General features: G+C 40.5%; 2 protein-coding genes across 2 annotated transcripts; one reads left to right on the plus strand and one right to left on the minus strand.

Annotated features, from left to right (window-relative positions):
• The first annotated feature begins 814 nt into the window (after window positions 1–814).
• Window positions 815–3026, plus strand: ankrd66 (ankyrin repeat domain 66). The gene is made up of 3 exons (XM_075448305.1): window positions 815–1031; window positions 2183–2411; window positions 2537–3026. Exons 1-3 carry the CDS (start codon window positions 893–895, stop codon window positions 2670–2672), a joined length of 504 nt encoding a protein of 167 aa, XP_075304420.1. The 5' UTR covers window positions 815–892; the 3' UTR covers window positions 2673–3026.
• Window positions 2431–26109, minus strand: adgrf3a (adhesion G protein-coupled receptor F3a). The gene is made up of 18 exons (XM_075448295.1): window positions 26045–26109; window positions 22679–22733; window positions 22582–22594; window positions 22363–22488; window positions 22102–22254; window positions 21880–21986; window positions 21744–21802; window positions 21532–21656; window positions 19705–19920; window positions 17707–17940; window positions 17452–17598; window positions 15738–15843; window positions 15482–15557; window positions 6509–6682; window positions 3836–5149; window positions 3692–3733; window positions 3463–3498; window positions 2431–3376 (listed from the first exon to the last, which is right to left on the minus strand). The coding sequence occupies exons 1-18, from the start codon at window positions 26092–26094 to the stop codon at window positions 3320–3322; spliced, it is 3090 nt and encodes a 1029-aa protein (XP_075304410.1). The 5' UTR covers window positions 26095–26109; the 3' UTR covers window positions 2431–3319.
• Window positions 26110–26602: the final 493 nt, after the last annotated feature.

Here is a 26602-nt window from a genome sequence, read left to right on the forward strand (position 1 = left end):
TCTGTCCATAAAAATTATGAACAGAATCGGTGACAAAGGGCAGCCCTGACGGAGTCCAACCCTCACAGGAAACATGTCCGACTTACTGCCGGCAATGCGGACCAAACTCTGACACCGGTCATACAGGGCTACACCTCTGAGACTGGTTTAAGATGTGTGCATTTCTATTGCAAGATAACATCAGTAAAGATGGAAGGTTGATATGTAATATGATGCCACTTTGCTGGTTTACAAGGGATAACGATGTGCAATAGTGTTATTGGCGTGTTTGTTCTGGTGATCTTGACAGTTTAAGAGTCTGCTGTTTATTCAGTGATTGAAGTGTCTCCTTGGTTACAGCCTCGTTGATGATATTTTTATTTTCACTTTTTTCTTTGGTTTTGGTCAGAGGGTACCGATCTCTCTTTTCATGTGCCGGTATAAGTCCACGCTGAGGTTTTTACAGTTAATAATGCAAAATCGGAAAGAGGGACTTCCAGTGAGATTACTAAACGTTTACACACATCAGTTTCCTTCCAGACGTTGTTAAGTCGGTATGAACATACTGATTGTGTGTTTTAGGCTTCTATACTTTTGTCTTTAAGATGATCAAACTGTTGACCGGTATGACCGGTGTATGACATTCCATATTAGCAATATCATTTATGAACATTGACTTACCCCCCGCTGTGTCCTGTGAGCCGACTTCCAGTCGAGTTTTGCATTACACGGTTTAGAAATATTCAAATATAGCGCCGTTCTTTCTTACCTGTGGCAAATAGCCACGGTTTCTTGCTGTGGTGTGCTTCAGAGCTCCCCAGGCAATGCAGCAGGTGGCAGTATCACCGCTCACAGCCTCAGGTGAGGCCTGTTGTGTCGCGATCAGCTGTTGCTAGGCGACGGTAGAAGCGAAATGACTGAGTTGCACCAAGCGGCGGCAGCGGGTGATTATGATCAGGTTGTAGAGATTCTGAAGCAGCAGAAATGCAGTCCCAATCAGAGGGACGTCGACTGGAGTTACAAGACACCCCTGCACTGGGCGGCAGCTAAAGGTAGGTAGTAAAGTAAGAGGGAATTTACCATATAACTGTCCCTGATACTGATACACCCGCAGGCGGACACTTCTTTCAGTCTCGGGTTACACCTGTCCCGTCCATACTGAGCCAAACAGTTAGACAAGTGGGTGCACACAACTAGCTCCATCACCTTTTCATCTTATAAGGGACTTTACCTGCGACTAACTTAAAAAAAATGTTTGTGAAAAAGGTGTTTGAGTTTAAATATCCAGTTTTTAAAAAAAAATAATTTACCAGTAACCATTCAGTTAATGTGACACATTCTGGACTAATTTCCTCTAGTTTTTCCAACCACTTGCACAACACAGAACCCGATTATAATTAACTTAATCTCATAAAACGGAAGGTGTTTAGTGGACCTGCTTGATGAGCCATTTAAACAACTGTTGTTTGCACGACATCGCTCTCTGTAAACTGTGGTATATACAATCATTCACAAGAAGCCTGTGCATCGTTTATGGAAGGCTGTTGTTACACTGTTACTTTGGCCACAACAAGAGGTGTTATTTTTGGAAAAAAAAATCAAAAATTTAAATTAAAAAAGAAACGGCTCCCAAAGAAAGCTATTTTGTGTGAAAATGTGCTGTTCACAAAATGTTTGGTTGGTAAGATAGATGTTTGGTGGGATGGACTATTATTTAATCAACTTCATTTTGAATGTAAAATAGAAATAAATCAGTGTTCTCAATTAATCAGGCCTAATTCTTTGTTGATAACTCAGTGTAACAAGTTCTCCACTGATGGGGCAAGATACAATTGGACCTGCTCCATTTAACTGTCTAAAGTTCTGTGATGAAGATGCCACGAAAGCTAAATAAGACTTACAACTTCCATTTGGTGTGACATGCACCATTGCAATGATTTGGGCTTAGTCAGAGTAAGGAAGAAGGAAACGTGCAATAACATCCCGCTATTTGTGGCTGCGAGGTGACCTTTTTGCTGCCTGCATCACTGCTGCTCCTTCACAAGGGCCCTCCCCTTAATGCTTGTAACAACTAGTAAGAATTTACTGTTAGCATTAAATGGAAGAAAAAAAAAATGGAGTAGATTTTTTATTTTTTTTTAAAAGGGCAAACTGTTTTCTTAAATGTACGTTTCACATTTACTCCGTAATGCCATTTCCACAGGACATACAGAATCAGTCAGAGTCCTCATAGAGCACGGAGCCAGGCCATGTCTCAGGACAGAGCACGGATGGACTCCCGCCCACTTCGCTGCAGAGTCCGGCAGGCTGGCCGTGCTGCGGCTGCTGCACTCCTTCCATGCACCCATAGACAAGGAGGACTTCTGTGGAGACAAACCAGCGAGGATAGCCGAAATATATGGACACAAAGACTGTGTCCTATTTCTTAAAAAGTACGACATAAAGCCTGGCTTTTTTAATTCTTATCCCTTTATTATAATTTTTGAAAATAATAAAGAAAAATATCAACATAGCTCTTTGCACGATAGATAAACTGCCCTGTTTTTGCATGTTGCAGGGCAGAGACCGAATGTCAGGCCTACCGCATAACAGCAGCTCAAGAAGGGATTCCGCTGGATGACACAGATGAGGAGTGGGGAGAGCAAGGCAAAGAAAATGGAGAAAATAGCATTCACAGAAGCAACCAGGCCTGAATCAGCTTAACACGATAAAAGTGTGAATTAGGGTTACAAAATTACAGCATTTGATTTGAGCCTTTCGTGTAGTATTTCACTGCTTGACTATCACTCAAAAACATGTAATATACAACATTGCTTGATTTACATTTTGTATTTGAATGTTCATATACGCCATTAACACCCGATCCAACACGAACCTGTGCTTCAAGTCTCAATGGCATGAAGCAGCAACTTAAAAGCACAGATGAATACATTTTACAACTCTATACAGTGCCGTGCAAAAGTCTTCAGGCACTCTTTATTTCTTCATATTTTCAGAGGAAAAAGGCAGCCGACATCCAAAGTAGAGCTTTGGGATGTCCTTCAAGAGGCCTGGAGAACTGTTCCTGAAGACTACAAAAGGAAATGACAATAAAGCTTGTTTTGCCTCATCAACTGTAATCCCATTAATGTTCGTATGATTCAATGAACTGTGGCACGATTCCCTGTTTTCCTTCCAGTGTTTAAAGAAACAAAGGGTGGCTGGAGACTTTTGCACAGGATGGCAAAAATTACATCTCGTTCATTAGTTTCACCGACAGTAAACCAAGAAGAACACAGAAACAGTCACATCAAAGAGTTAAACGCGGTTTGTTGAGTGTGTGTAGATTTTAAAAGCAGTTCTACTTCTTGCATGCTGTGCTTAAATTAGTCTTGCTGTCGCTGATGGATCCCGGAGGCTGAAGAGAACAGGAAAAAGATTTTTGGCGTCATTTAGTCACTGTGGCAGTTTAATTGACTGTAAATCCAGTGTTTGCTCACTCACCTTTTTATTGAAGTGACTCAGTAGTGCGTCACGAGTCTGTCGAAACAGGAGCAAAACAGCTTTAAAATTATGCTAAACTACCTGTTGTTGATAATTGTTTGATTCATTTAAAGGCGTCGCATCAATTCCATTTCACAGAATTAAAACAGGGATCAGCCAAGGCAGCTAACGGCAGCTGTCACTTTTCAATGTAGAACAAAATTAATTCAGCTGTTTCTTACTGCCTTACCATTTTGTCCCCGAAGCAGGTGGTCAACAAAATAAACAAACCCTGGGAATGAGAGACAGTTTTAAAAAAACTTTTTTATGAAAAACAAAAACGAACAATAAAACTTTTTGAACTGATTCAGATGTTTCGTTAGATTGAGCATACCTGGAATGCATTCAGCACGGTAAAGATGTAATTGACTATAAGGGCTTTGGGTCCTTCAGTTAGGTCAATCATCAACACAAAAAATCCAAAAATCCATGTCAGGCCGAAGACTGGAGTCAGAAGAATCACTGACCTCAAAACTGTTTTGGCAGCAGATTTTTCCTTTTCATCAAGGGACTGCTTAATTTTTTGGTGATCCAAAAGCTTCATGAGGACCACCATCATCGAGAACACATTGATGAAAACAATTGTACCAACTGGAATTATAAACGTGAAGATGGAGCCCTGCAGTGATCCTTTGAAAACCAGCCAGCAGGTATGTTTTGAGAAGTATGAGCCTTCAGCGCCGACTTGGTTGACGAGAAATGTGACGAAGACGATAAGAAAGGGGCAAACATAGCCCACTAAGAACGAGAACCGCAGGTAGTACTTCTTGCTCACTTTGTGGAACAGGAAAACTGATTGGTGAAGAAGTGTGCTACTCAGACACAGCATCCAAAAGAACATGGACAGGTAACAGAAATGCTTCAGCGCTGCGAAGATCACACACAACGTTTCTGAGGTACTCTCTGGCTCAGAAGTTGCAAGAAAACAGCAGTCTGCAATCAACAAACACACAGAAATGTTAACATGGGCAGCATGTCGTAAATACGAGGTGTTTGTCTTAACCACTTTGCTCCAGACGATCAGTTCTATAAGGAGGCTGATAACGAGTGACGCGATTGATACGGACAGACCCACCAAGGTTATCTGAGATAACGCAGGAACGTTCAGGGGTTTTTTTGACATTAGAATGGAAAATGCAGACAAATGGTTGCACACGCAGCGAAAAGGAGCTTCCCATTTGCATCCATATGATGTCCAGCTATGGCTGCTATTGTCCCAAGAGACACATTTTAACGCAACATTGGGAGGCCTTGGTCTAAGTAGCTCAAAGTCAATTGTAATTGACTTTATTCTTTCCTTGTTTTCCTTAGTTGCTACAACAACAATACTGTTGGGGCTCTCTTTGTCGTCCGTTTTGGCGGGCAGATAACTCTCCAGTTCTTTTAATCCAGCGATTTTCACTTTGCCAATACCTGAACTTATAAGATTGATGCTGACATTGAAAACAGAGCTGTTGCATGTTAAAGCAGTGCATGTATCCACCTCGAGATTTTGTTTACTAGTTTTCTGTTTTATGTCTGCCTTCTTAATCAATTGCTCAACCGAGATGAGATATTTCTCAGCCAATGAAGAGTTTTCTTCACGGTTTTCTTTCCATGTTCCCGCAAGAGACTTGTTCAGTAGATTGCTGGATGAGTCCAGAAAGTCCTGAAATGAAGAAATGAAGTACATTTATGACAGTTAACTGTAACACCTTGATATTATAGACAGGGGGACAACGCTGTTTAGACAAATCATGTAGTTCATAGCGCCCGCAAGTACCGCCAACCGGCTTCAAAAAGCGTGTCTGTGTATCTGCGCATGCGCAGATCATTACCTTTGTGCGGCATCTTTGAAAAAAGTGCATGAACTGGGCTATGAACTGGCAAGAAATGAGAGAAAACTCCAAGTTAAGCTTTGGAGAAGGGATGGGCATAAAGGGCCATTTCACTGTATTTTTCGCATGCTTTTAATATAAGGTTAGGTCCTGTATGGAAACTACAATAGTTAGATTTTTATCCCTTATTTGGTATTTGTGGAAACTTTTTCTGATTTGTGAAAATGCAGAAAAGGGCTGCTTGTTTTTTTTTCTTTTTGCATTCTGATCACCCTAGACTAGGTCCTCTATGAAAACTACAACAGTTAGACAGCTAATATCTGATTCTAAGCAGTGCGTCATTTATTCATTTTAGAATCTCTGGTCAGCCCTGGTGCCGTCACACTGTGCACATAAGCTCAATCCGTTTTCAGAGATCGGTAAGCATGATTAGTATTTGTCATTGAGAGTTTTTTTCTTTATTTTTGCACTTTTATTATCGATTAATGTGTACTGTTCTGAGTTATTTAATGCATAGCTGTTCGGCATAGAGTTTTACTTCCAAGTTTTTCAGTGGATTTAATTGGGTTTGTGAAGAGATTTTATGAGTATTCACAAATTGGAGAAATCCTATACAAGAGAGGTTTTATTTTATGTTTACATATTTCATTCATAAATTGATGACAAAGCTGATATCAATGCAGACCTATGGTGTGGAAGACCCAGTGTCAGCAACGCCTTCACTCTCACCTGCTCACACAATTCCAGACGTCTCTTATCATTACTGGAAATTTAAAGTTGTCACACTTGACTTTTCTGCCCCGGTGGGTGGAAAAGTGACATGGGTCTCAAGAAACGACACAGAAACAAAAATTGTTTTGGCAAGAACGCAAGTCAGTCAAGGTAGGAATAACTTACAAACGACTCGTCTTGTGTTAGAGACGCATTTTTGCAATTTTCTGAAGCTCCTTGACAGTTACATGCACTGTGCTATTCATCAGCCAAAATATTGTCATGAGATGTAGCCATTTTGTGTGCATGTGTGTCTAAACGATAGAAAGTGAGATAACAGTGAGGCTGTACTACAAGGGAAAGAATTAGTGAATGTAAATCATACCGATGTGTGTGCTAAAAATTTTATTTGATAATATGACAGTAGCCACGGATCATTGCGTTGGATAAAAAGTTGAGCCGCAGATTCCAATACTCACGTCCACCGTGTTTTCTTTTATTTCGCCCAGCTTGCCTTCCAAGATGCTGAGTACGTCGACTGATGCATTCATATTGACGTAAGTGCTTATCGTATTCGTCTTCGTGAAGTTCTCAAATTTAGAAAACACTTCTCTAGTATTGTTTTGCAGATGACCAAGTCCACGGTCAATTAACTGTAAGAAACAGTAAAGAATGTTGGGGATAGTTGTGTCAGCCACTGCCACCTTTTTTTTTGTTTTAAAGGAGAACTGCGGTATTTTCAACATTAAGCCTCATTCATGAGTCTTCTGCAATGTTTTAGAACCCCCCTCACCACTTGTTTGATGTTTACTGCTGTCTCCGGTATTTGCCTAATTTTGATTCTTCTCAACCTGCTTCAGAATGGCAGTAAGGTGCATGTCCAAAAAGGTCCGTAAAAGCACCATAAACGTCCGTTTTCAAAATCATCAACTCACCGGAGTGGTTACTGGTGTGCACTGGTAATCCATATAAAATGTCGGATCATTTTTCGGATCAGAAAAAAAAAAATAAATAGACAAGACAAATAAACATGTTTTGTCTTTGTTTATCAACACTTTTAAATTATTAAATTGAAATATATAAAATCAACTTAAAGTGCACAATTAACATCTTCTTTTCAACATAATCAAAGAAAAACAACTTAAAGTGCAACATAAAAACACACCGATAGCGTTTGTGATCGCCCGGTCGGATTGTGAAGGAAGGGGCTGCTTAAAGGATAAGACCGTTTTTTTACATTGGGCCCTTGATTTCACATTATAACATGATGTTCTACTCACCCCTGCTTGTTGTTGGTAATTTGGAGCTGTTCCGAAGATATTCGCGAGGCGTCTGGCTGCTCTCTTGAGATATTCGGCCATGAAACGGTTTCCTATGGGCAAGTTTATACAGGCACAAACTATGCTTTTTATAATTTATTAATTACTGTACACTAGCACTGATAACGTGGAGGTGCGTCGCTTACTTAAAAAAATCCGGGTTACTGTAATTTTGAATTTTAGCCGAATGAATAAATAGGCAGCAGATCTGTGGGCTGTCTGTGGCAGTAGCACGACGATGACGTCAGTAACACCCACTTTACGACAAAAATTCAAAATTACAGTAACCCGGATTTTTTTAAGTAAGCGACGCACCTCCACGTTATCAGTGCTAGTGTACAGTAATTAATAAATTATAAAAAGCATAGTTTGTGCCTGTATAAACTTGCCCATAGGAAACCGTTTCATGGCCGAATATCTCAAGAGAGCAGCCAGACGCCTCTCGAATATCTTCGGAACAGCTCCAAATGACCAACAACAAGCAGGGGTGAGTAGAACATCATGTTATAATGTGAAATCAAGGGCCCAATGTCAAAAAACCGGTCTTATCCTTTAAAAGCCGCGGTGATGAGCGGTTGTTGAGCCACGTTCGGTTTCACTCCTGTCAGTGAAACACGGGGTGATGTCGCTGCAAATGCGTGGCCATGCTCGATGTGTTTGCACTGTTGTGTGGCTTTCTTGTGCCACCGTGCCTACACACTGTCACGGTTTTATCCACCAACCTCTTTCCTTCTTCATTAAAGGATAAGACCGGTTTTTTGACATTGGGCCCTTGATTTCACATTATAACATGATGTTCTACTCACCCCTGCTTGTTGTTGAACATTTGGAGCTGTTCCGAAGATATTCGCGAGGCGTCTGGCTGCTCTCTTGAGATATTCGGCCATGAAACGGTTTCCTATGGGCAAGCTTATACAGGCACAAACTATGCTGTTTATAATTTATTAATTACTGTACATTAGCACTGATAACGTGGAGGTGCGTCGCTTACTTAAAAAAATCCGGGTTACTGTAATTTTGATTTTTTTTGTCGTAAAGTGGGTGTTACTGACGTCCTCTGGTGCTACTGCCACAGACAGCCCACAGACCTGCTGCCTATTTATTCATTCGGCTAAAATTCAAAATTAGTAACCCGGATTTTTTTTAAGTAAGCGACGCACCTCCACGTTATCAGTGCTAGTGCACAGTAATTAATAAATTATAAACAGCATAGTTTGTGCCTGTATAAGCTTGCCCATAGGAAACCGTTTCATGGCCGAATATCTCAAGAGAGCAGCCAGACGCCTCGCGAATATCTTCGGAACAGCTCCAAATGACCAACAACAAGCAGGGGTGAGTAGAACATCATGTTATAATGTGAAATCAAGGGCCCAATGTCAAAAAACCGGTCTTATCCTTCAAATTTGACAGCAGGGCTCTCAAGTCTCACGCAATGAGCGTGAGACACACGCATTTCAACAAGTTCACACGCTCACACGCCACACATGCCATTTCTCACGCTGAGAAATTATCAACTTCGTCGCACAGAAATTCTAATGGCTGATACTATAAACGAGTCGATGGCAGGTTACTGTGCGCTCTTACAGCTCAGAACTAAAGCTTTGGTACAGCTGTCTTGATTTAGCAACCCATCGGCAAATCACAAAATAGAATTTCTCAGCCAATCAGAAAACAGAATTTCTTGTTGCTGGGTGTGAAATAGCTTTCAGCTGCAAGCACGCGTCCCATGAATGCACAGCGGACATAGCCTATTATGTTCTGAATGCATGCAGAAGTTGTTGACGAGCTGGAGGTGGAAGAGAACCGTCAGGATCATCAGCAGGTCATATCTTCATTTATTTGAATCTTTTATTAGTTACTATAGTTTTCCTACTCTTTGTAAAAGACCAATACCTGACGATTAAAGTGTTCGTTGGAGTAGTAGGCCTAAATATTCAGCACACACCCTTTGACGTGAGCAACTTAATGAAAAATGAAAAATATGTAGGAGTGTAATTAGGCTTCCGTGGTTAATTTTTTTCAAAGGTGACTGGTATGAGCAGATTCCCAATAAGGCTATCTACAATTACCAAACTGGTATTAGTTCTGCCGCACTGAAATGCTGATGCAGACAGGGTTTTTTCCATGGTGGGGCTCAATAAAACCAAGACCAGGAACACTTTGTTTCTGAATGGAACTCTGTAATCCATCATGACTGTGAAAATGGCTGACATTGAGCCACAGTGCTTTAAATGGGAGCCCCCAATATCAGTCATCAAGCATCAAAATCTACCACAAACACTTACAACAACACTCATAAACAAACACACACAGAGAGGGACTGCTCAAGGGGCCCATTTGGGGTTATGTTTGTTTTTCTTAATTTAATTTGTCTGTTTTTTTTTGTTTGTTAAGACGTTGCATACCTAAAACAATTTATTTTAAAATATAGCAGAATTTAGTGTAAAAGTGAAGATTTGTGATTTTGGTATAAATAAAACAATTTCTTTGTTCTTTGAGTAGCTAGTTTATGGCGATGGGATACTGCAAGGGACCCCCCCCCAAAAAAAAACCCGAAAGAAACCCCCCCACGCACATGGCCCGGCCCCTGCCCCGCCCGAATCTCACTCCAAGCAAACTTGAAAACTTGAGAGCCCTGTTTGACAGGGAAGCCAAATGCTCCCAAACAGTGGATGTAAATGACGTGGGGCGTGAAGCTGCTCTTCTGTTCCTCCGCTCGCCATGACCACGCTGTGTTGAAGGTGGGATTTTCTTTATGATAGCTATCACTATGTCAGCTACGTGTTATGTCTGTGTGGTAACCTAGGCGACAGGTTTGTGTGGCAGCGCGAGTATATCGAAACAGACAGAGGCAGCAGTTATCGTTACAGTAGTCACCGAAGTCTACTTTTATTTCTCATGCCCACTGTTCTACATGTTGTACACTGAGGACAATAAATCACAAACGAGCCATAGGACTGTTTGCTTATTGAAGAGGCAACTGTTGCAGACTTTTACCACAGCCATTATAACGAACAGCCTTGCCACTCTCTATTAAGCCCCATTGTACCGGCTTTTTGGCTGCAGTTCCACCAGAATTCCACTGGGGGCGTCAGTGGAGACCAGAATGAATGGGGCCCTATGGAGCTAGATGCTACAAATGGTCAGTTTCACCTAAGTCTCCTCAAGAGCGCTCAGATTTGAATGTAGTTTCTGAGAGCTCAACATGGGTTTCAAGTCAAAAATCTACTGAACGAGTATATATATCCCTTTGATTTCTTACAGGTTGGCTTCTTGTTGTCCACCACGCGCTAGCATTGTGCTAATGACAGCGCTCGACCAGAATTACGACCAGAGGCACCGCTTGACGGCTGGCTCCATACCAAGCGACAACAGAATTAAGATGGACTTTTTCCGCTTATGTTACCACAGCCTAAGAATCTGTGATGTTACCACACATTCTCTCTTACTACAGCTCTTCCTTCAAAACGCTTCTGCCTTTGAGACCAACAACAAGCAGGATTGTTGCCGTAAAGCGGCATCTCCGGTCGTAAGCTATGTATGACGTCATATACACTTCAAATCCTTTTTTTAAGCCAATGAGTGGCTCTAAAAATCTAAAACTCAGCCATGGGTATTTTCTAAACATCCTCTTTCGAAAACAACATTCGAATTACTAGAGAAAAAATTATATCTTGAGATCATGTGTGTGCCGAACCGAAATAATTGATCCGAACGAATCACGGATCAATGATGATCCGTTGCACCACTACTCCGGTGAGTTGATGATTTTGAAAACGGACGTTTATGGTGCTTTTACGGACCTTTCTGGACATGCACCTTACTGCCATTCTGAAGCAGGTTGAGAAGAATCAAAATTAGGCAAATACCGGAGACAGCAGTAAACATCAAAAAAGTGGTGAGGGGGGTTCTAAAACATTGCAGACGATTCATAAATGAGGCTTAAAGGTGGGGTAGGGGATCTTTTTCTGGAACATTTTTTTACATATTGCTTGAAATACTCTTCACACCCCCATTGCAACCAATTAATTAAAAGTTTTGACACAAATATGAAAAGTTTTAGTGGCCCCTAGAACGTACAATCTAGGAAAAACACTATCCAGTCATACTGAATGGACCCTTAACGATTATTGGATTCTGATGCCATCTATTAAACAGCTGAGTGAAGCTGTCACCCCACCCACGTGAAAAATTCAAGCAAATAGATTGATCGGTTAGTGCTCCGTTTGTGCTGGTTTGTGCCATTAAAATTTCGTTTGTGCTGCTTTGGTTTCTGTGATATTAAAGATTATTTTTTAGGCCATCCAAAGGTCACCATCCCCCCATATTACTCCAAAACAAACCAAAGTAGTCTTTTTTAGTGCTCCGTTTGTGCAGGTTTGTGCCGTTAAAACGGGCGTTTGTGCTGCTTTCGTCTCCGAGTTATGTTTTACTTTCAGTTGATCACATGATTTCACTATATTGATCTGGAGGCAATGAATTTCATCTGCTGCAGGTTGTAGTCATTCTGTTTTGTTCCAGTAAGTTCTTTTCGCCAATTCAGTCAGTAGGAAGTTGTCAGATATGTTGCTAACGCAGGAGACAACAGAATTAACACATAAAACCCTTGAGTGACATTCAGTGACGGTAATGCACCAATTTCCTTGCCAACCATCAATAAACTAAATTAAAAAATACTGACTCCGTAAAATACATATAACTTCATTATTAAGGCCCATTTATGCCCTACGTTAACTACGGAAACGGACGCTTTCACCCGGTTCCGGGGGTCGTGTCATCCGTCAGTTTGTCCGTAGGTCAAGAGCTTAGCAATCCGGTGAGCTCCGGGCGAAACGGAGCAATATTAGAGGAATTCGTGGGGGCAGTAGAGAGTCAGGAGCGTGTTGGCTCCGGAAGTTATGGAGGAAGAAGAAGAACGAAGAGTAGGAGATTAAAAAATTTAAAGTTTTTGAAAATGCCAGGTAATGGAGGAGAGGATTTGTGAGATGGTCAGGGGGTATATACATTTGTATGACTGCAACTTCCTCAATTGACGCCATGTTTCTCAAACCCGCGGCCGACAATGACTCAATATATACCGCCCTCTAGAGGATTTCTTATGGATGTGCGCAATACGGACGGAGGCATAAACAAGCTCCGGGAGCAACGTATGGACCGGACAGACGAATTTCGTCCGGTTCCGTAGGGCATAAATAGGGCTTTAGGCTAATGTCACTGTTATTTGCAGAAAGGGATTTTAAAAAACAAACAAAAACAGAATGACTACAACCTGCAGCAGATGAAATTCATTGCTTCCTGATCAATATAGTGAAATCATTGGATCAACTGAAAGTAAAACGTAACTCGGAGACGAAAGCAGCAAACGCCAGTTTTAAAGCGGCGGTCGGCAACTTTTTTTTAGTCATATTAGCTTGAACTGTCATGGGATTCTGGAAGGAGAATATTAAATAGGCTGTTTAGGAAAAATAACGAAATCTGTAGCTCCCTCTGAAGCCTGTAATCATGCTTGCAAAAACCGAGCGCTCCCGGCTGTTTTTGACCAATCCAGTTAGGGTGGAGGAATCCTACCTGTCAATCACAGCTTGTGCACACGCTGCTGAGCGTGAGTCTGCCCCCAGCCTGTGTGCGCTCACACTGGTGTGAACTCACGTGCACAACCTCGTCCACAGAGGGGGAGGGGTTTGGGGGGCGATTCGGAGCTTGTCAGAGGTTGGGGGAGGGACCTGAAAGTTGTGTCATTTCGAATTCTCCGACTTTAGACTCGGAATTTTGAAAGGTTGCCGACAGCAGCTTTAACGGCACAAACGGAGCACTAAAAAAGTAGACTACTTTGGTTTGTTTTGGAGCAAGATGGGGGGATGGTGACGTCATCGGCTGAAATTATAATTCATAATATCTCAGAGACGAAAGCAGCACAAACGCCAGTTTTAACGGGACAAACCTGCACAAACGGAGCACTAAAAAAGTAGACTACTTTGGTTTGTTTTGGAGTAATATGGGGGGATGGTGACCTTTGGATGACCTAAAAAATAATCTTTAATATCTCAGAAACCAAAGCAGCACAAACGAAAATTTTAACGGCACAAACCAGCACAAATGGAGCACTAACCATCAATCTATTTGCTTGAATTTTTCACGTGGGTGGGGTGTCAGCTTCACTCAGCTCTATCAAACTACAACCTGCTCCTCCCTCCCCCTCCTTCTCCCTGTGCGCGTACCCTGCTCCGTGAACGAATTACGCGTCCAGAAGCTTGGCAGGAAGCTAAACTAGAGCCAGCTTGGCTAGCACCTAGCATTTTTAAACGTATAGTTAGCATATACTAAATACTAAATACGGCAACGATCGATGCTTGCTGTCAGAACAGCGCTCGTGCACCTTCGTGCGCGTTCATGTACTCTAGAGGCGTGCCTTTGGGGGGGAAAGTGAAGAAAAGGGTTGGGACGTCAGTGTTTCCCACAGATGTGAAGGCAATGTGTGGTGGTGGGCTGGGGTGGGGGGGGGGTTGGTTGGGTGTAAAAAATTAAAATTCTTCAAAATAATTCCTTCGTTAATAATTGGTCACACAAAACTTTATTGTATTAACCCTTAAGAACCCAGACCCATTTCTACTTAAATGAAAATTAAGGGGGTTATAACACAGACTAAATAGACCACATAAAACCCATTTCAGAATTTTTTTCCAAAATACCACCCCAGACATCCCAAGTTCCAAAAACTCATTTCAGGGAGATGACTCGCGGGCATCCGTGATTAACTATCAATATCAGGGAGACTCCCGGACCTTCCGGGAGACTTGGGATGTCTGCCACCCCCCACTGTCAGAGATCTGTAATGTGACATATATGTCACCTTGGGAGTTAAGAACCTGGATCATTTTTCCATCAAGGAAAATTATGGGGCACGTAAGGATGTGTGACACCTGTGTCACGGTGGGTGACACAGGTGGGGCACCGGTCGGACTGTTCAGCTCTGTTTCAGACTGATACCTCCGGTTCAGGCTGGTCCTCGATCATCCTCAACACGCACTTCTCTTTTTCAATCGCGGAAAATATTTTTTCAATACTCATCTTGATTGAAGCAGCAAACATTCAGTGTAAGAGTTTAAAAAACCTACTTTATTTGATTCACAGCTGCTAGTGTTTAGACCTCGACAACCCAACTACTTTTTTTTTTTTACGGCAAACTTGCAACTAGTTAACTTTATAAAGAAGGCGTAATCGCTTGCTATGGGACGGGACGGGACAACATTGTATTCAAAATATAAAATATTTTTATAGGACTTTTTAAAGGTGCACGTGATACCAACCTTTCGTGAATTCTTTCGGTTGAGTTAATCTAACGTGACGCTGAGACTAGCAAGCTTCCACGCTTCCAGGGAAGCACGGAGGGGAGGGGCTGGCTGTGTGTGTGAGTAGGCTATGCGAGAGAGACGCGAGGGACAGAGAGACGGAGGGAGAGCAGGGAAAGGAAATGCAACTTAAAGACATGGTTGGTAATCCTGTTCAGAAACACATTTTGTAATACTGGGTGAAATGGTCCGTCTATCCTGAGAGAAATCTATACAAGATGTATTTAGAAAAAGGGACGAAAATAATCAGACCTCTGTGGCAGCTTCAGGACTGAGAAAAAGCTGACCAATCCGAGATCAGCGTCCCGCTGGGGGGGGGCGGAGCTTAGAGGAGGGGACACTTTCGAATCTTGCTAGCTCTCTTGCTAGCTCTCTAGGATTACCTACCATAGCTTTAACGAATACGAGTATTTTTTAAATAGCGTTAAAAAAAATAATAATAACGAAACCCAATATGTGGCGGCCGGTGTTTAATCTGTGGCGCACCGCCACGAATTAGTCTATGTGTGGGAAACACTGGACGTTTTACCTGTGTATTTTCAAAATGCAGCTTCGCTGGACTCAAAATTCCAGGATCTCCTACCCTACCTTTAATGTTGAAAATACCGCAGTTCTCCTTTAAACACTATATCAAACTCTTTGTAAAGACACAATTATTCCCAGAATTAGGTGCAGCTGTTGAACAATTGTCTATTTTTATTTTGTTGATTCACACTCTACCAATACAGCTGGGTTAGGTATCAGTTAAATGATTTTGTAACTTTTTGAATGAAAGTTTACGTACCTGTGCGGTTTCTCGCACTAGATTTAGGTCCTCGGTCACACAGTCCAAACGCTCTGGTTCCCATTTCGCATTCAAACTGCAGGAGTAGTGAATTGAATAATTGATTAGTCAGTCAAACCACATTAAATATGTGCAGGTTTCTTCTGTCCTCCTTTTGACAATACAGTACAAGCAGTGTTTACGGGCGTTTTTCGCCACGCTGAAAATCGATAAGGGTTAAATGTGATCATGTCAATAATCATGATTGCAGTCTTACTTGCATGTTCTTTTTATAAATCCAATGCCCTCTTTGCATTTCAGCTGTGCAGTAAAGCCAGGTTTGGTTATTGCCCAGTCACCATCGATGTTACAGTATTTGCCGTCTGTTAAGTAGAAGAAAAGTTAAAACTTCAGGTTTTCGTTCATTGGGCGATGTGGGCTAACTTGAGCTTGGGCTAACAAGGCAGCGTATTACTAGTGTATAATGTGTGAATATTTCAGTAGGTTAAAGGGGAACTGCGGTATTTTCAACATTAAGCCTCATTTCTGAGTCGTCTACAATGTTTTAGAACCCCCCTCACCACTTGTTTGATGTTTACTGCTGTCTCCGGTATTTGCCTAATTTTGATTCTTCTCAACCTGCTTCAGAATGGCAAGTACGGTGCATGTCCAAAAAGGTCCATAAAAGCACCATAAACGTCCGTTTTCAAAATCATCAACTGCCATATGCACTGCCATATGGTATGTGTATCATTTTGTGTGTGTATTGCTTGTCATATGATAATCTGATTGTATATGGTTTTATGTTTTAGTATGATGTTGTTGCTGCTTCTAGTGTGTGCCTTATAGTGGCAACAGTAGGGCATGTATTGTCCATGTTTTTAACGTGTGTGTGTATGTGTGTGTTTTAGTTCCCTGCCCAGGGACCACAGATGTAAATTAGCTTTTTAGCTAACTCTGGTACTAAAACTGTCTTGTACATGGCTAATAAACTAAACTAAACTAAACTCACCGGAGTGCTTACTGGTGTGCACTGGTAATCCATATCAAATTTGCTTCTGTCGTGTTTTATTTGACATTTTGTACTGGATGTTCGTTGATATTACTCCGCCATTGCTAAGAAAATAGTGCGAGCATGAACGAGCTGCCAAATAAAACACGACAGAAGCAACTTTTCGCAACGAAATTTGATATGGATTACCAGTGCACACCAGTAACCACTCCGGTGAGTTGATGATTTTGAAAATGGACGTTTATGGTGCTTTTACGGACCTTTTTGGACATGCACCGTACTTGCCATTCTGAAGCAGGTTGAGAAGAATCAAAATTAGGCAAATACCGGAGAAAGCAGTAAACATCAAACAAGCGGTGAGGGGGGTTCTAAAACATTGCAGAAGACTCATAAATGAGGCTTAATGTTGAAAATACCGCAGTTCTCCTTTAAGAGATTTAACTGCAAGTTGTGCAGAAGCTGTGGTGTCACCAGAGGGGATCAAAAATATCTTGTCTCATCTTATTTTATTGACATTGACACCGACTCTCTCCCCTTCCAGACCCTAGCCACATTAACGTAGCATTTCAGACGTTCTGCGTTACATTAACGCTCTATTTATTTGGGACCACTTCATCCTGTTGGATATCTGCACATTTATAGTATTTATAGCATTCAGCTTGCACTACAGCTCCTTATTTTTTTCAAACTCTGTATATATATCTAAATTCTGTATATATATCTAAATTCTGTTTATATATCTAGATTGTCTATACTTACTGCTCTGCACCAAGTCAAATTCTTTGTAAGTGCAAAGCATACAAGGATACTTTTACTTTACACACCAAAGTATTAATAGCATTGTGGAATTATCTTTGCGCAACAGTGCATTAAATATCACATTATTTCACCTCACGTTTTCTCTCTTTCGTAAGAAAACGTGAGGTGATGTTGGACATCAGTATGTCCTGACAATAATATAACTAATGCTTATACATACCATTTATAATGTGGATGGGAACCGGTGTATCTTTTGCTTGATTACATTTGTTTGTGAACGTGCAGGATATTTTTGAAGCGTTTTTTGAAGATTGGTCACAGTTAACGAATGCACGAGCCGTGTACGTCTTGGAATGTTGATCTCCATCTGCAAGAGTCACACATGCATGTCATGTGTTGTAAGAGCAGGTTTTCGGACAACGATTCATTCAAATTAACTGGCAAAGACAACAACTGCAAGAGACCGCATGCTTACTGTGAGAATCTTCGGTGGCACCTTTCCAAGTCACATCATAGTTCTCACTGCTATTCTGTATCCTGCACGTAGCTTTTAGGAACACAGACTCTTGCTTTGTGCCTTCACAGAGCGGAAATGCCGGCTCTGTGAAGGCTTCAATATTTGGCATGTGGCATATATCCATTGTAGCACTGGCTTTGTGATATAGGTTCGTTGAATTCGATTTTTGACTGTAGCAACATATGTACTTTCCTGAGGAGAAAAAAAACAAACCACAATAAAGGCAGAGCTACAATGTACAGAATGTATTTAAAGTTTTGGATTATAGAAATTCTTTAAATTGTAAAAAAGCAACATCGACACAGAGTTATTTTCCTCAGCTGCCGTAATGTAATGCTGTCACTCAACATGGTAGAATACATGTGTGTCATTACCATGGATGTATTATATTATCTGAATACTGGACCGCAAAATGGCCACCGTTGATTTCAATGGAGTTGAATACGCCGAAAAAGTTTCTGACTTCCGGGTTTACTTCCGCGTTATGCGGCCCATAGAGCATGCGCAGTAGAGTCACCCCCAATAATGCTTTGGGGCTTCCCATCATGCCCCGGGGCGATGAGGGCGTGCACGTACATACGCATCACAGTGCATGTACACAGATGTGACGTCACGCTGGGAAAAGAGACTTTTCTGAGGCTTTTCTGGCCGTTAGAAAACTTTTTGACGGATAAAAATTCCACGACTTAAAAATGTAGAATACAAAGATTAGTAAATAACGGCGGTTACAGCTGGAGGCATCCTGTGAACAGTTTTACAGGCAACTCTTTTACTATTGTGGTTTATGGGAAAAATGTTTTTTTGGGCCACAGGGGATTTTTTTTGGTGCAATATCAAGAGTGGCCACTAGGAAAAATCGGCAAGGCGGCGCCTATCCACTTATAATACATCCATGGTCATTACCATATGTATAGAATGGCTAGATGTCTCCTCCGTGTTGCTGGCCAACGGAGTCGAACATCCGCAGATGGCCGCCATCTTACCACAGGCAGCTTTCTCGCCGACAACATTGTGTTGATGGTGAAACATTCAAGACATAACTTGCTTAATTCTCAAACGTTTAGGTTATTATAAATATCAAAGTAATAAGCTAATTATCACACTACGGACGAAGTCCATATTTATTTTTTTAAATAAAAACGTATATATATTTCACGTTTATTTGCCCCATGACTCAACTTTATTTATCCCTTGGGATGACTCCCTCAGGGAAATTCAAGTCCCCAGTAGCTCCAAACACACACATAGGATCTCTATAAATCTAAAATACAGTATAATATAGAATAATTAATATAATATATAATTAAAATATGATTCATATAGAATAATCTAAAACAAAGTATAAAAAAGAATATAGGCTATACAAGATATAAAAAGTAAAGAGAGTTAAATAAAATAAGTTATAGCACTATGGTTGAGTTATTGCCCATATTGCACTACACTTGTGTTAATTACACATTGTATGCACATGGTCTGACCATAAATAGATAAGATATTGCACAGTAATGACGTGAATTATTGCACAGGGTCTTTTAGTATGTGTAATAGTGTAAAATCGTCGAGATTTCTGCGAGATAAGCGTAATAGCGTCAGAGCAGATCACTTACCGTAACCCAGGTTACCTCAGGTTTGACTGTCTCCCGGACATCTCACCCTGTGGTAAGATGGCCGACTTGTGCGGACGTTCTAAACTCAGACGTAACACATCTAGCCATTCTATACATATCTATGGTCATTACTAATCAGGCTTACTGTTGATCAAGAATGAGAGCATCAGACAACTAGATCTAAAAGCCTATGCAGACTGGAGACCAATTTAAAAGAAAAAAAAAAGTAATATAATACAAAAAAGTACTCGGTCAAATGCATCTAATTATTTACATGTCTGCTCATTTATACATTATGGGGTATCTAAATATCTTAAATTACTAGTTGAATGGTTGAATAGAAATTTACCTTCCCAGAGTTCATTTATTTGAGTTAGTTTGACTGTGGCCTGTTTATGTTCAGATGTCAATGTTGAGACTGTGCCGTTAACTATGTCATATGTTTTCCCCTGCTTGACCAGAGACCACTCTGGTTCCTTTCCCAGGTCCTCTTCTGACGTGCATTTGATTTCGACGGTACTGCTGTCATGCACTGGTTGATTTGGCATCGTCATACTGACAACTCCTGAGAACATGGGAGGGAAATCGTTACAAATGCGAATAACAAGTCCCAGGTTATGATACGTATTTAATCTGTCAGCTATTTTGACAGACAGTGAAGTTGTGAAATATAGTGTAACCTGTGGAATGATGAGAGTGCAACAAAAAAAAGAATAAATAGTTAAAGTATAGGAAAATAAATGAAAAAATAAAAAGAAGGATCCACGAAGGACAAATGTGGGGAAATAACGAAATGTGGAAATATAAAGAGAATTATTCATCCCCCTTGGTATTTTTCAAAAAACAACCTGTAATCCAAATGGATCACAGCTTGTTTATATATGAAGGGAAAAGAAAAAAAAGTTTGAAAAAAAAATCCAAATTATTTAAAAAAATTATTAAAAAAAATAATAATAATTAAATGTGTTGTGTTGTGTGCACATTTCATCATCCCTTTTGTTGTGATGGCCCTAAATAAAACCCAATGCTACCAATTACCTTCAGGAGTGACATATTAGTTGAATAAGGTCCGCTTATGTACAATCTATGTACAATCTAGGTGTCATATGTACACCCATTCTGAAATCAGTAATCAGTATCAGCATCAGTAATCAAGAGTCGCCAAAAAGCAAGCAACACTACAAAGACTAAGGAGCTCCCCAAAAAGGTCGGGGACAAAGTTGTGGAGAAGTCCAAATCGGGGTTGGGCTACCAAAAATACCAAAAACTTTGATAATCCCACAGAACACAATCAAATCGGTCATCACAATGAAAATAATGTGGCTCTGCCAAAAAAGCTGTCAAGAGGGCTGTCCACAAAAAACACAAAGACTGGGCAAGGCGACCAAAGGCAACCCCGAAGGAGCTTAAAGCTGCACAAAGCAGGCTGGTTAAAGGTTTAGGTGGGAAGCGATGGAGAGGTCGTTAGTCCATCACAGAGACAAACTATTGTACATGCTTACTCCTGAGGAGCCAGAGTACACGTAAAGAACCCAGATGGCACAGGGAGAACGTGCAAACCCCACACAGGAAGGCTCCACCCAGGGTTTGAACCAAGGACTGCCTTGCTTTGAGGTGCCAGTGCTAACCACAACACCACAAGCAACTTTTTTTTTTTTCAAGAAATAAATCTGGAATGAAAAAGAAAAAAAGTTGTAGTACTTTTTTGTTGCTATTGTATCTTTTCATTTCACTCCAACATTTTGTTTTTGTCATAAAAGCCCTTTAATCTATTTACGTTACATTTGCAATAAAAAAAAAGGAAAATGCCAAGGGGGATTGAATACTTTTTCAAGCTTCATTAGAGTTAATTCATCGATAGTGATTAGATTTTCCTAAATATTTTCCTGTTTCTTCATCGCTTGCTTTTGCTTTGATTCTTTTTTTCCAGTTGTTTCAAAGCTGCATTGCTTTTGTCCAACCTTGTATGGTAATCTCAGAAATTAAAGCGCAACCCCTGGTCTTGAAGCCTACTACCTGCAACTTAATGTCTGCCAGAGTAACCACTGGACCGTTACTGAAAGAGTAAAAAAAACCTAAACGATTGAAAACTGTCCAAAAGTAGTTGATACATAACAGCGAAGCAGAAATGGTAAAAGAAAAAAAATTGAAAAGAAAAACTGTCCAATGTAATTACCTCTCGTCTCTAAATTAATTTCCCCTGTGAGACGTTCGACCAGTTCTTGGGATTTATTCATCAGAGCTTGGGAGTCGATGGCGTTGACAATTGTTATTTTAAAAGCTGCGATGATGCTTCCGAACCTTATTAAGAAAAAAAGACACGTCAAATATTGAACACGATACCTGCGAGAACGTCATTAAACATTTAATTTGTAATCGAACAAATACCTGAATTCTGTTATCGTCACGCTGTCAAATCCCTTGAAAGTTCTGAACGTCTTTTTGATCTATAAGGAAAATGGTGAAGTTAATTATTTATTCCTAAAGGTTACAGGTTATTTATTGACAGATACATATTTTTCACCTCTTTCAGTAAATCATCACGGCACTTTATAAAATCATCTGACCCCGCTGCTTTCAGACAGTTTTCATACTTTTCTCCCTCCAGAGTGACTGACCCATCAATGCCAACTGCGAAGACAAAAGAAATGTTTCTGTTTTGGATGCTTTAATGTTTGCCACACACTTGTGTGTGTGTGTGAGCTATATTTGCAAGTTTAGATACAGTATTTCGCAAAAAAAATACCTGTGGTATCTAGAATACACTTCTGAGATTGTTTATTCTTAAAGGTGCAGTTGCCATTTCCGCAACACGTTCCGTCAGTCTGACAAACCTCCTCACTCCATTTGTGACCAACGCTGCAATTACAGATCATGCCGTCCGTTTTGTTTTCACACTCTTGTTGAGAAGTAAAAAAGAACAGTGAGTTTGCTCAGGGATCACTTTTCATCTTTAGCAATCAGAAGATGCAATATTTGGATGATATGAGATGAGAAATTTGTTTACCAGTTGTAATTGTAATATTGTCGATGGTCAACTTGTTATTCATAAAAGCCCTCAGATTGTCACGTACGTTTTTGAAGGCACTTTTGTCTATTATCATTTTGGCATAGTACATTTGTGTTGAGTTATCTGAAACGTACAAAAGAGACTTACATCCATTTAACAACAGCCTTACAGTTCAATTGATTTGCTCGTTTTCATACGCATTGAAATTTAATTTACCTCTGTCTGCGGCCTGTAAAAGAAAACAACTCGGTTTAATGGAATGCAGTGTTTTAATTTAGAATTTTTTTAGATCTTTTGTAAAATCATTGCAAACCTGGCAGATGTCTGTGCACAGGAGATAAAGAAATGCAAATATCCACATCTTGTTTCTGGAAGTAGTAAACATAAAAAGTAATTTTAACTGTCTGGGTGCTGGCTTTTGATGTACACGCAATGGCACAAATGGAGAAAAATTGCATTTCTACACAACAGATTTACCCCAAATTCTTCTTTTAAATCACATGGATTTTTTTTTTATTTCTTTCTTCTGGGGGCATTTGAGCAAATGACTAAATTAGAAGATTATACACATAGGAAAACTGTTATTAATTATCAGAAACGGCTGTGAATATACGAGGCAGACGAGAACAAAACAGGCTGTATTTATGACCACAATGGTAAAACAGTTACTTACAGTTCAACTGGTGGTATTAAAAACCTGAACATTACACTCTCCTTAAACTCCTTTTACATTCCCCTCCTTATGTTTCTTGTAAGATTGTGACTCACTTTTTAAAATCTGACTTACAGCAAGTTTTCATAATCTTTGTAGGATTTCTTGTCTTTGAAGAGCTTAGACAGTTAAAGTTGCACATTTACATAGGTCTTATTTCTTGCAGCTGTTGGAAGATGAAAAATAAAAATAAAAAGTTGCTGAAGGCGAATGAAAACTGTTAATTTTCTTTGTGTTAACTTTCGATTCATTGTCTTTACAAGGGCATGAGAAAAAGGATAAGATATTTCCTATAAAGGTTTGACAGTCTGTTTAGACTACAAAGCCTTCAACCTCATATTAAGAATAATACAAATCTGAGCTGACCACTGGAGGGAGCTTCTTACTCAATTTTAGAACAACACCCACATCTAAACACCCACTGAATCGCCTCTTTTTGCTCATTACCTCTTTTTTCATTTTATCTTTACTCGTCACACCGAATAACTTTATAAAACAGTTGTGATTCATAGACCTAATTGTGTGTGAAGATGAGAGTTTAACAATTCATAGATTGTTTAGAGTCCACAAATAAATTCCCCTGTATTTTTCAAATGTATATTTAAATGACATCTTGAATAGACCACACTTGGGGTAGTAGGATCCAACATATAATCATATTTGGAAAGATCCATCGTAGCTACAAGCAGATTTCAAGGACAAATTACGTCTGCAAAGGGCCTGAAAATACACCAAGAAAAGGTGATTGATAACAGGAAATCAGGGACAATGATCATCAGAAGGCAATGATCATTACTTTTTTAAGAAGCAACTCAAGTCAGTCAAGTGAAGTCCAGCAACTGGAGTCAAACCAAAGCTCACAGGATATCAGCATCCCTGTATCTGAGCTCGGAAAACCGGCAAAGGAAAAGAGGCCACTGCAAAACAAGCAAAAAGCAAACTGGCTTGGATAGGGAAATCTTCAATACAGACCTAAACAGTACCCTAGAAAGAATGGAAGGAACAGTCAAAAAGAAGCTTGACAGGATGGATCAAATTATTTACAGCCATGGAGCAGAAAAGTGTGGGTTAATAGAGAGAATTTCTCTGCAGAATGCTCCTGATGTTCTTCACTTTCTCTGAAAGCTAATGAACTTATGGTATACCTATTGTATGGGTGCAGAGCAGAAGGGTGTACTGATACCAAAAGAGGAGCAGTCCACAAGCATATTTTTTTCCCAGCTTATCAGTCTTCTCAGTGCAGAAGGCAATATCTTCTTCAGTACCATAGCCCAGAGGCTGACCAGCCAGCAAGACAGGAAAAAAACAGGTGAACAGTTCAAAACGCTGGAATTCCAGGGTTTTCTGGATGTCTGGAGCATACCAGCACAATGTGCCACCAAATCAACGTGGCCAAGACTGAGAGGAATGACCTTGTGTTGTCTTTCTTGACCTAGCAAATGCTTTTGGCTCTGTTTCAAGCTTCAAGAAAACATCACATGGGCCAATATGAAGATCAACCTTGCAAAAACAAGAAGCATCAAAGGAAAACTCTCCAACCAAATGTTCTAAATTAACAATGAACCACTATAACAACTATATCTGAGAAATCCATCAAAAGCCTTGAGAGAATCTGAAAGACTGCACGCAGATCAACCAACTCAAGCAGGATGCTGGAAGGGACCGTAAGAAAATGAATCACTCCATGCTCCCTGGAAAACTAAAGCTCTGGTGCCCCCAGTTTGGCTTGGCTTGGCTCTGGTGCCCCCTTGACTGTTGTGGCCACTGACAGTTCTCCCCATTCCAATCACAGCAATTGAGAAGATAGAAACAATGATCAGCTCCTATGCAACGAAATGGTTAGGACTACCAAGATGTCTGAGCAACACTGGTTTATATGGACATGGCATTCTCTATCTGCCTCTTTCAAGTTTTATAGAGAGCCATTGTCCTAGCATTAACAATAGGTTGTTGGAGAACAGTTTGCCCAGTGGAGGTTGGCTGCCAGGGATTCATCGCTACATCCACTGTTACACTCCTTAAAAAGTCAGAGATGCGTGGCCAATCCCTAAGCTACATCATCAAGGAGATTTCAGGGACTGCTGAGCACTGCATCCAGTGGATGTGGATGAGGAGGAAAAACCCCAGCTGGGCCCCGAGATGCTAGGGACACACACCCAGGTCTGATCAGCCTGAGTCGGGCCTGTCTCAGCAGAGGGTGTACTGTGAGTAAAAGGCTGTGACCTGTAACAGGTGGTTGAAACAGTAGTCTTTTGAGAAGAAATGGTAGTAATCCCATCTTGTCCTATTCTTCCAAAAAGCATCAAACTGCAAAATGCAAGACATTATAGAAATAGATATAACATAGGCAGGAGTTTCTAATGTGAGGGAAATGCATATTAATTTGTGGTCCCACGTTAAAAGGGCAAAGGGATAAGCCATCAACCTGTAGCCAGATCTTTATTTTTGCGTGGACAATGCAGTATAAGAGAAAACAGCATGAGGAACACGTTGTCTAACATCTGGATATCGGTTGGGTTTTAAGCTGTGTACTTTAAGCAGTAGGATTACACTTCCGTATGAAGATTTGAGAATCTGATCTGATGCTGGAGGTGAAAAATAATGAGGCGTTCTTGAGCCAGCATTTCATTAGTCAAATCCAGACTGTAGTTAAGAACCTCCAAAAGATCACACACGGCAACTTTTATAACAATAAACTACTTTTCAGATATCGTGTTCATTTTAAGTCCCGTTTGTTAATTGTAATGAAAAAATGACATTCAGGTTAATTTGAGAACTGTTACAGAAAGATTGGTGTCTTGTAAAATTCATACATAAGCAAAAAAGCCTCTAGAAAACACAGTTACTTTCTATTCTTTGTTTAATTTTAATGACCAGTGACATTTACATCTACAAACACCAAACATGACCCAAAATTAGTATATCTAGGTTTGTAATGGAATAATACACGGCGAAATATCAGCCTACCTTATTTCCTTAATGCCCATCAGTGAACCATCACAGCTGCTTGTTAACATGCGAAAAAGACTGACAGCCAAATGACTGCAGCTCACTGATAAAGTCAGCTGTCAGGGGAAGTAGAGAAGGGACATGCAAAGTGAGAAGGCCCTTGTGCGGAATTAATTTGACTTTCAAAACTGGCGTGTGCATGCTGTTTTTGTAACGAAACTGTCCAGCCGTGGCTCGCACAGTTATAAAACAAAGCTCGAGGCACGAGCCGTGGCCATGTCTCCATTTTGTAAAATACACACGTGATGTACAGCTGTAAGAAATACACAGGTAAGCACAGGTTTTGATGTGATTGTGGAGCATATGCCTTACCTGGCGTGTTTTCTTTCTTTTTTTTTTAATGTAATTTATGAACTAATCCTAGTCACCCCATGACATACAGATTATTGACTGATCCAGCATCTTTTCTTTACTAACTCTGGCCATCAATGGACATCCCGATTCTTATCAGTAAGTGCATGTTTTCTTGACGGGAGCAGGTCGTTTAGGCCGCAGTCGTTTAGGCCCCCCTGCAGT

The sequence above is a fragment of the Odontesthes bonariensis genome, chromosome 17 (genome assembly GCF_027942865.1).
Source record: "Odontesthes bonariensis isolate fOdoBon6 chromosome 17, fOdoBon6.hap1, whole genome shotgun sequence".
NCBI lineage: Eukaryota > Metazoa > Chordata > Actinopteri > Atheriniformes > Atherinopsidae > Odontesthes > Odontesthes bonariensis.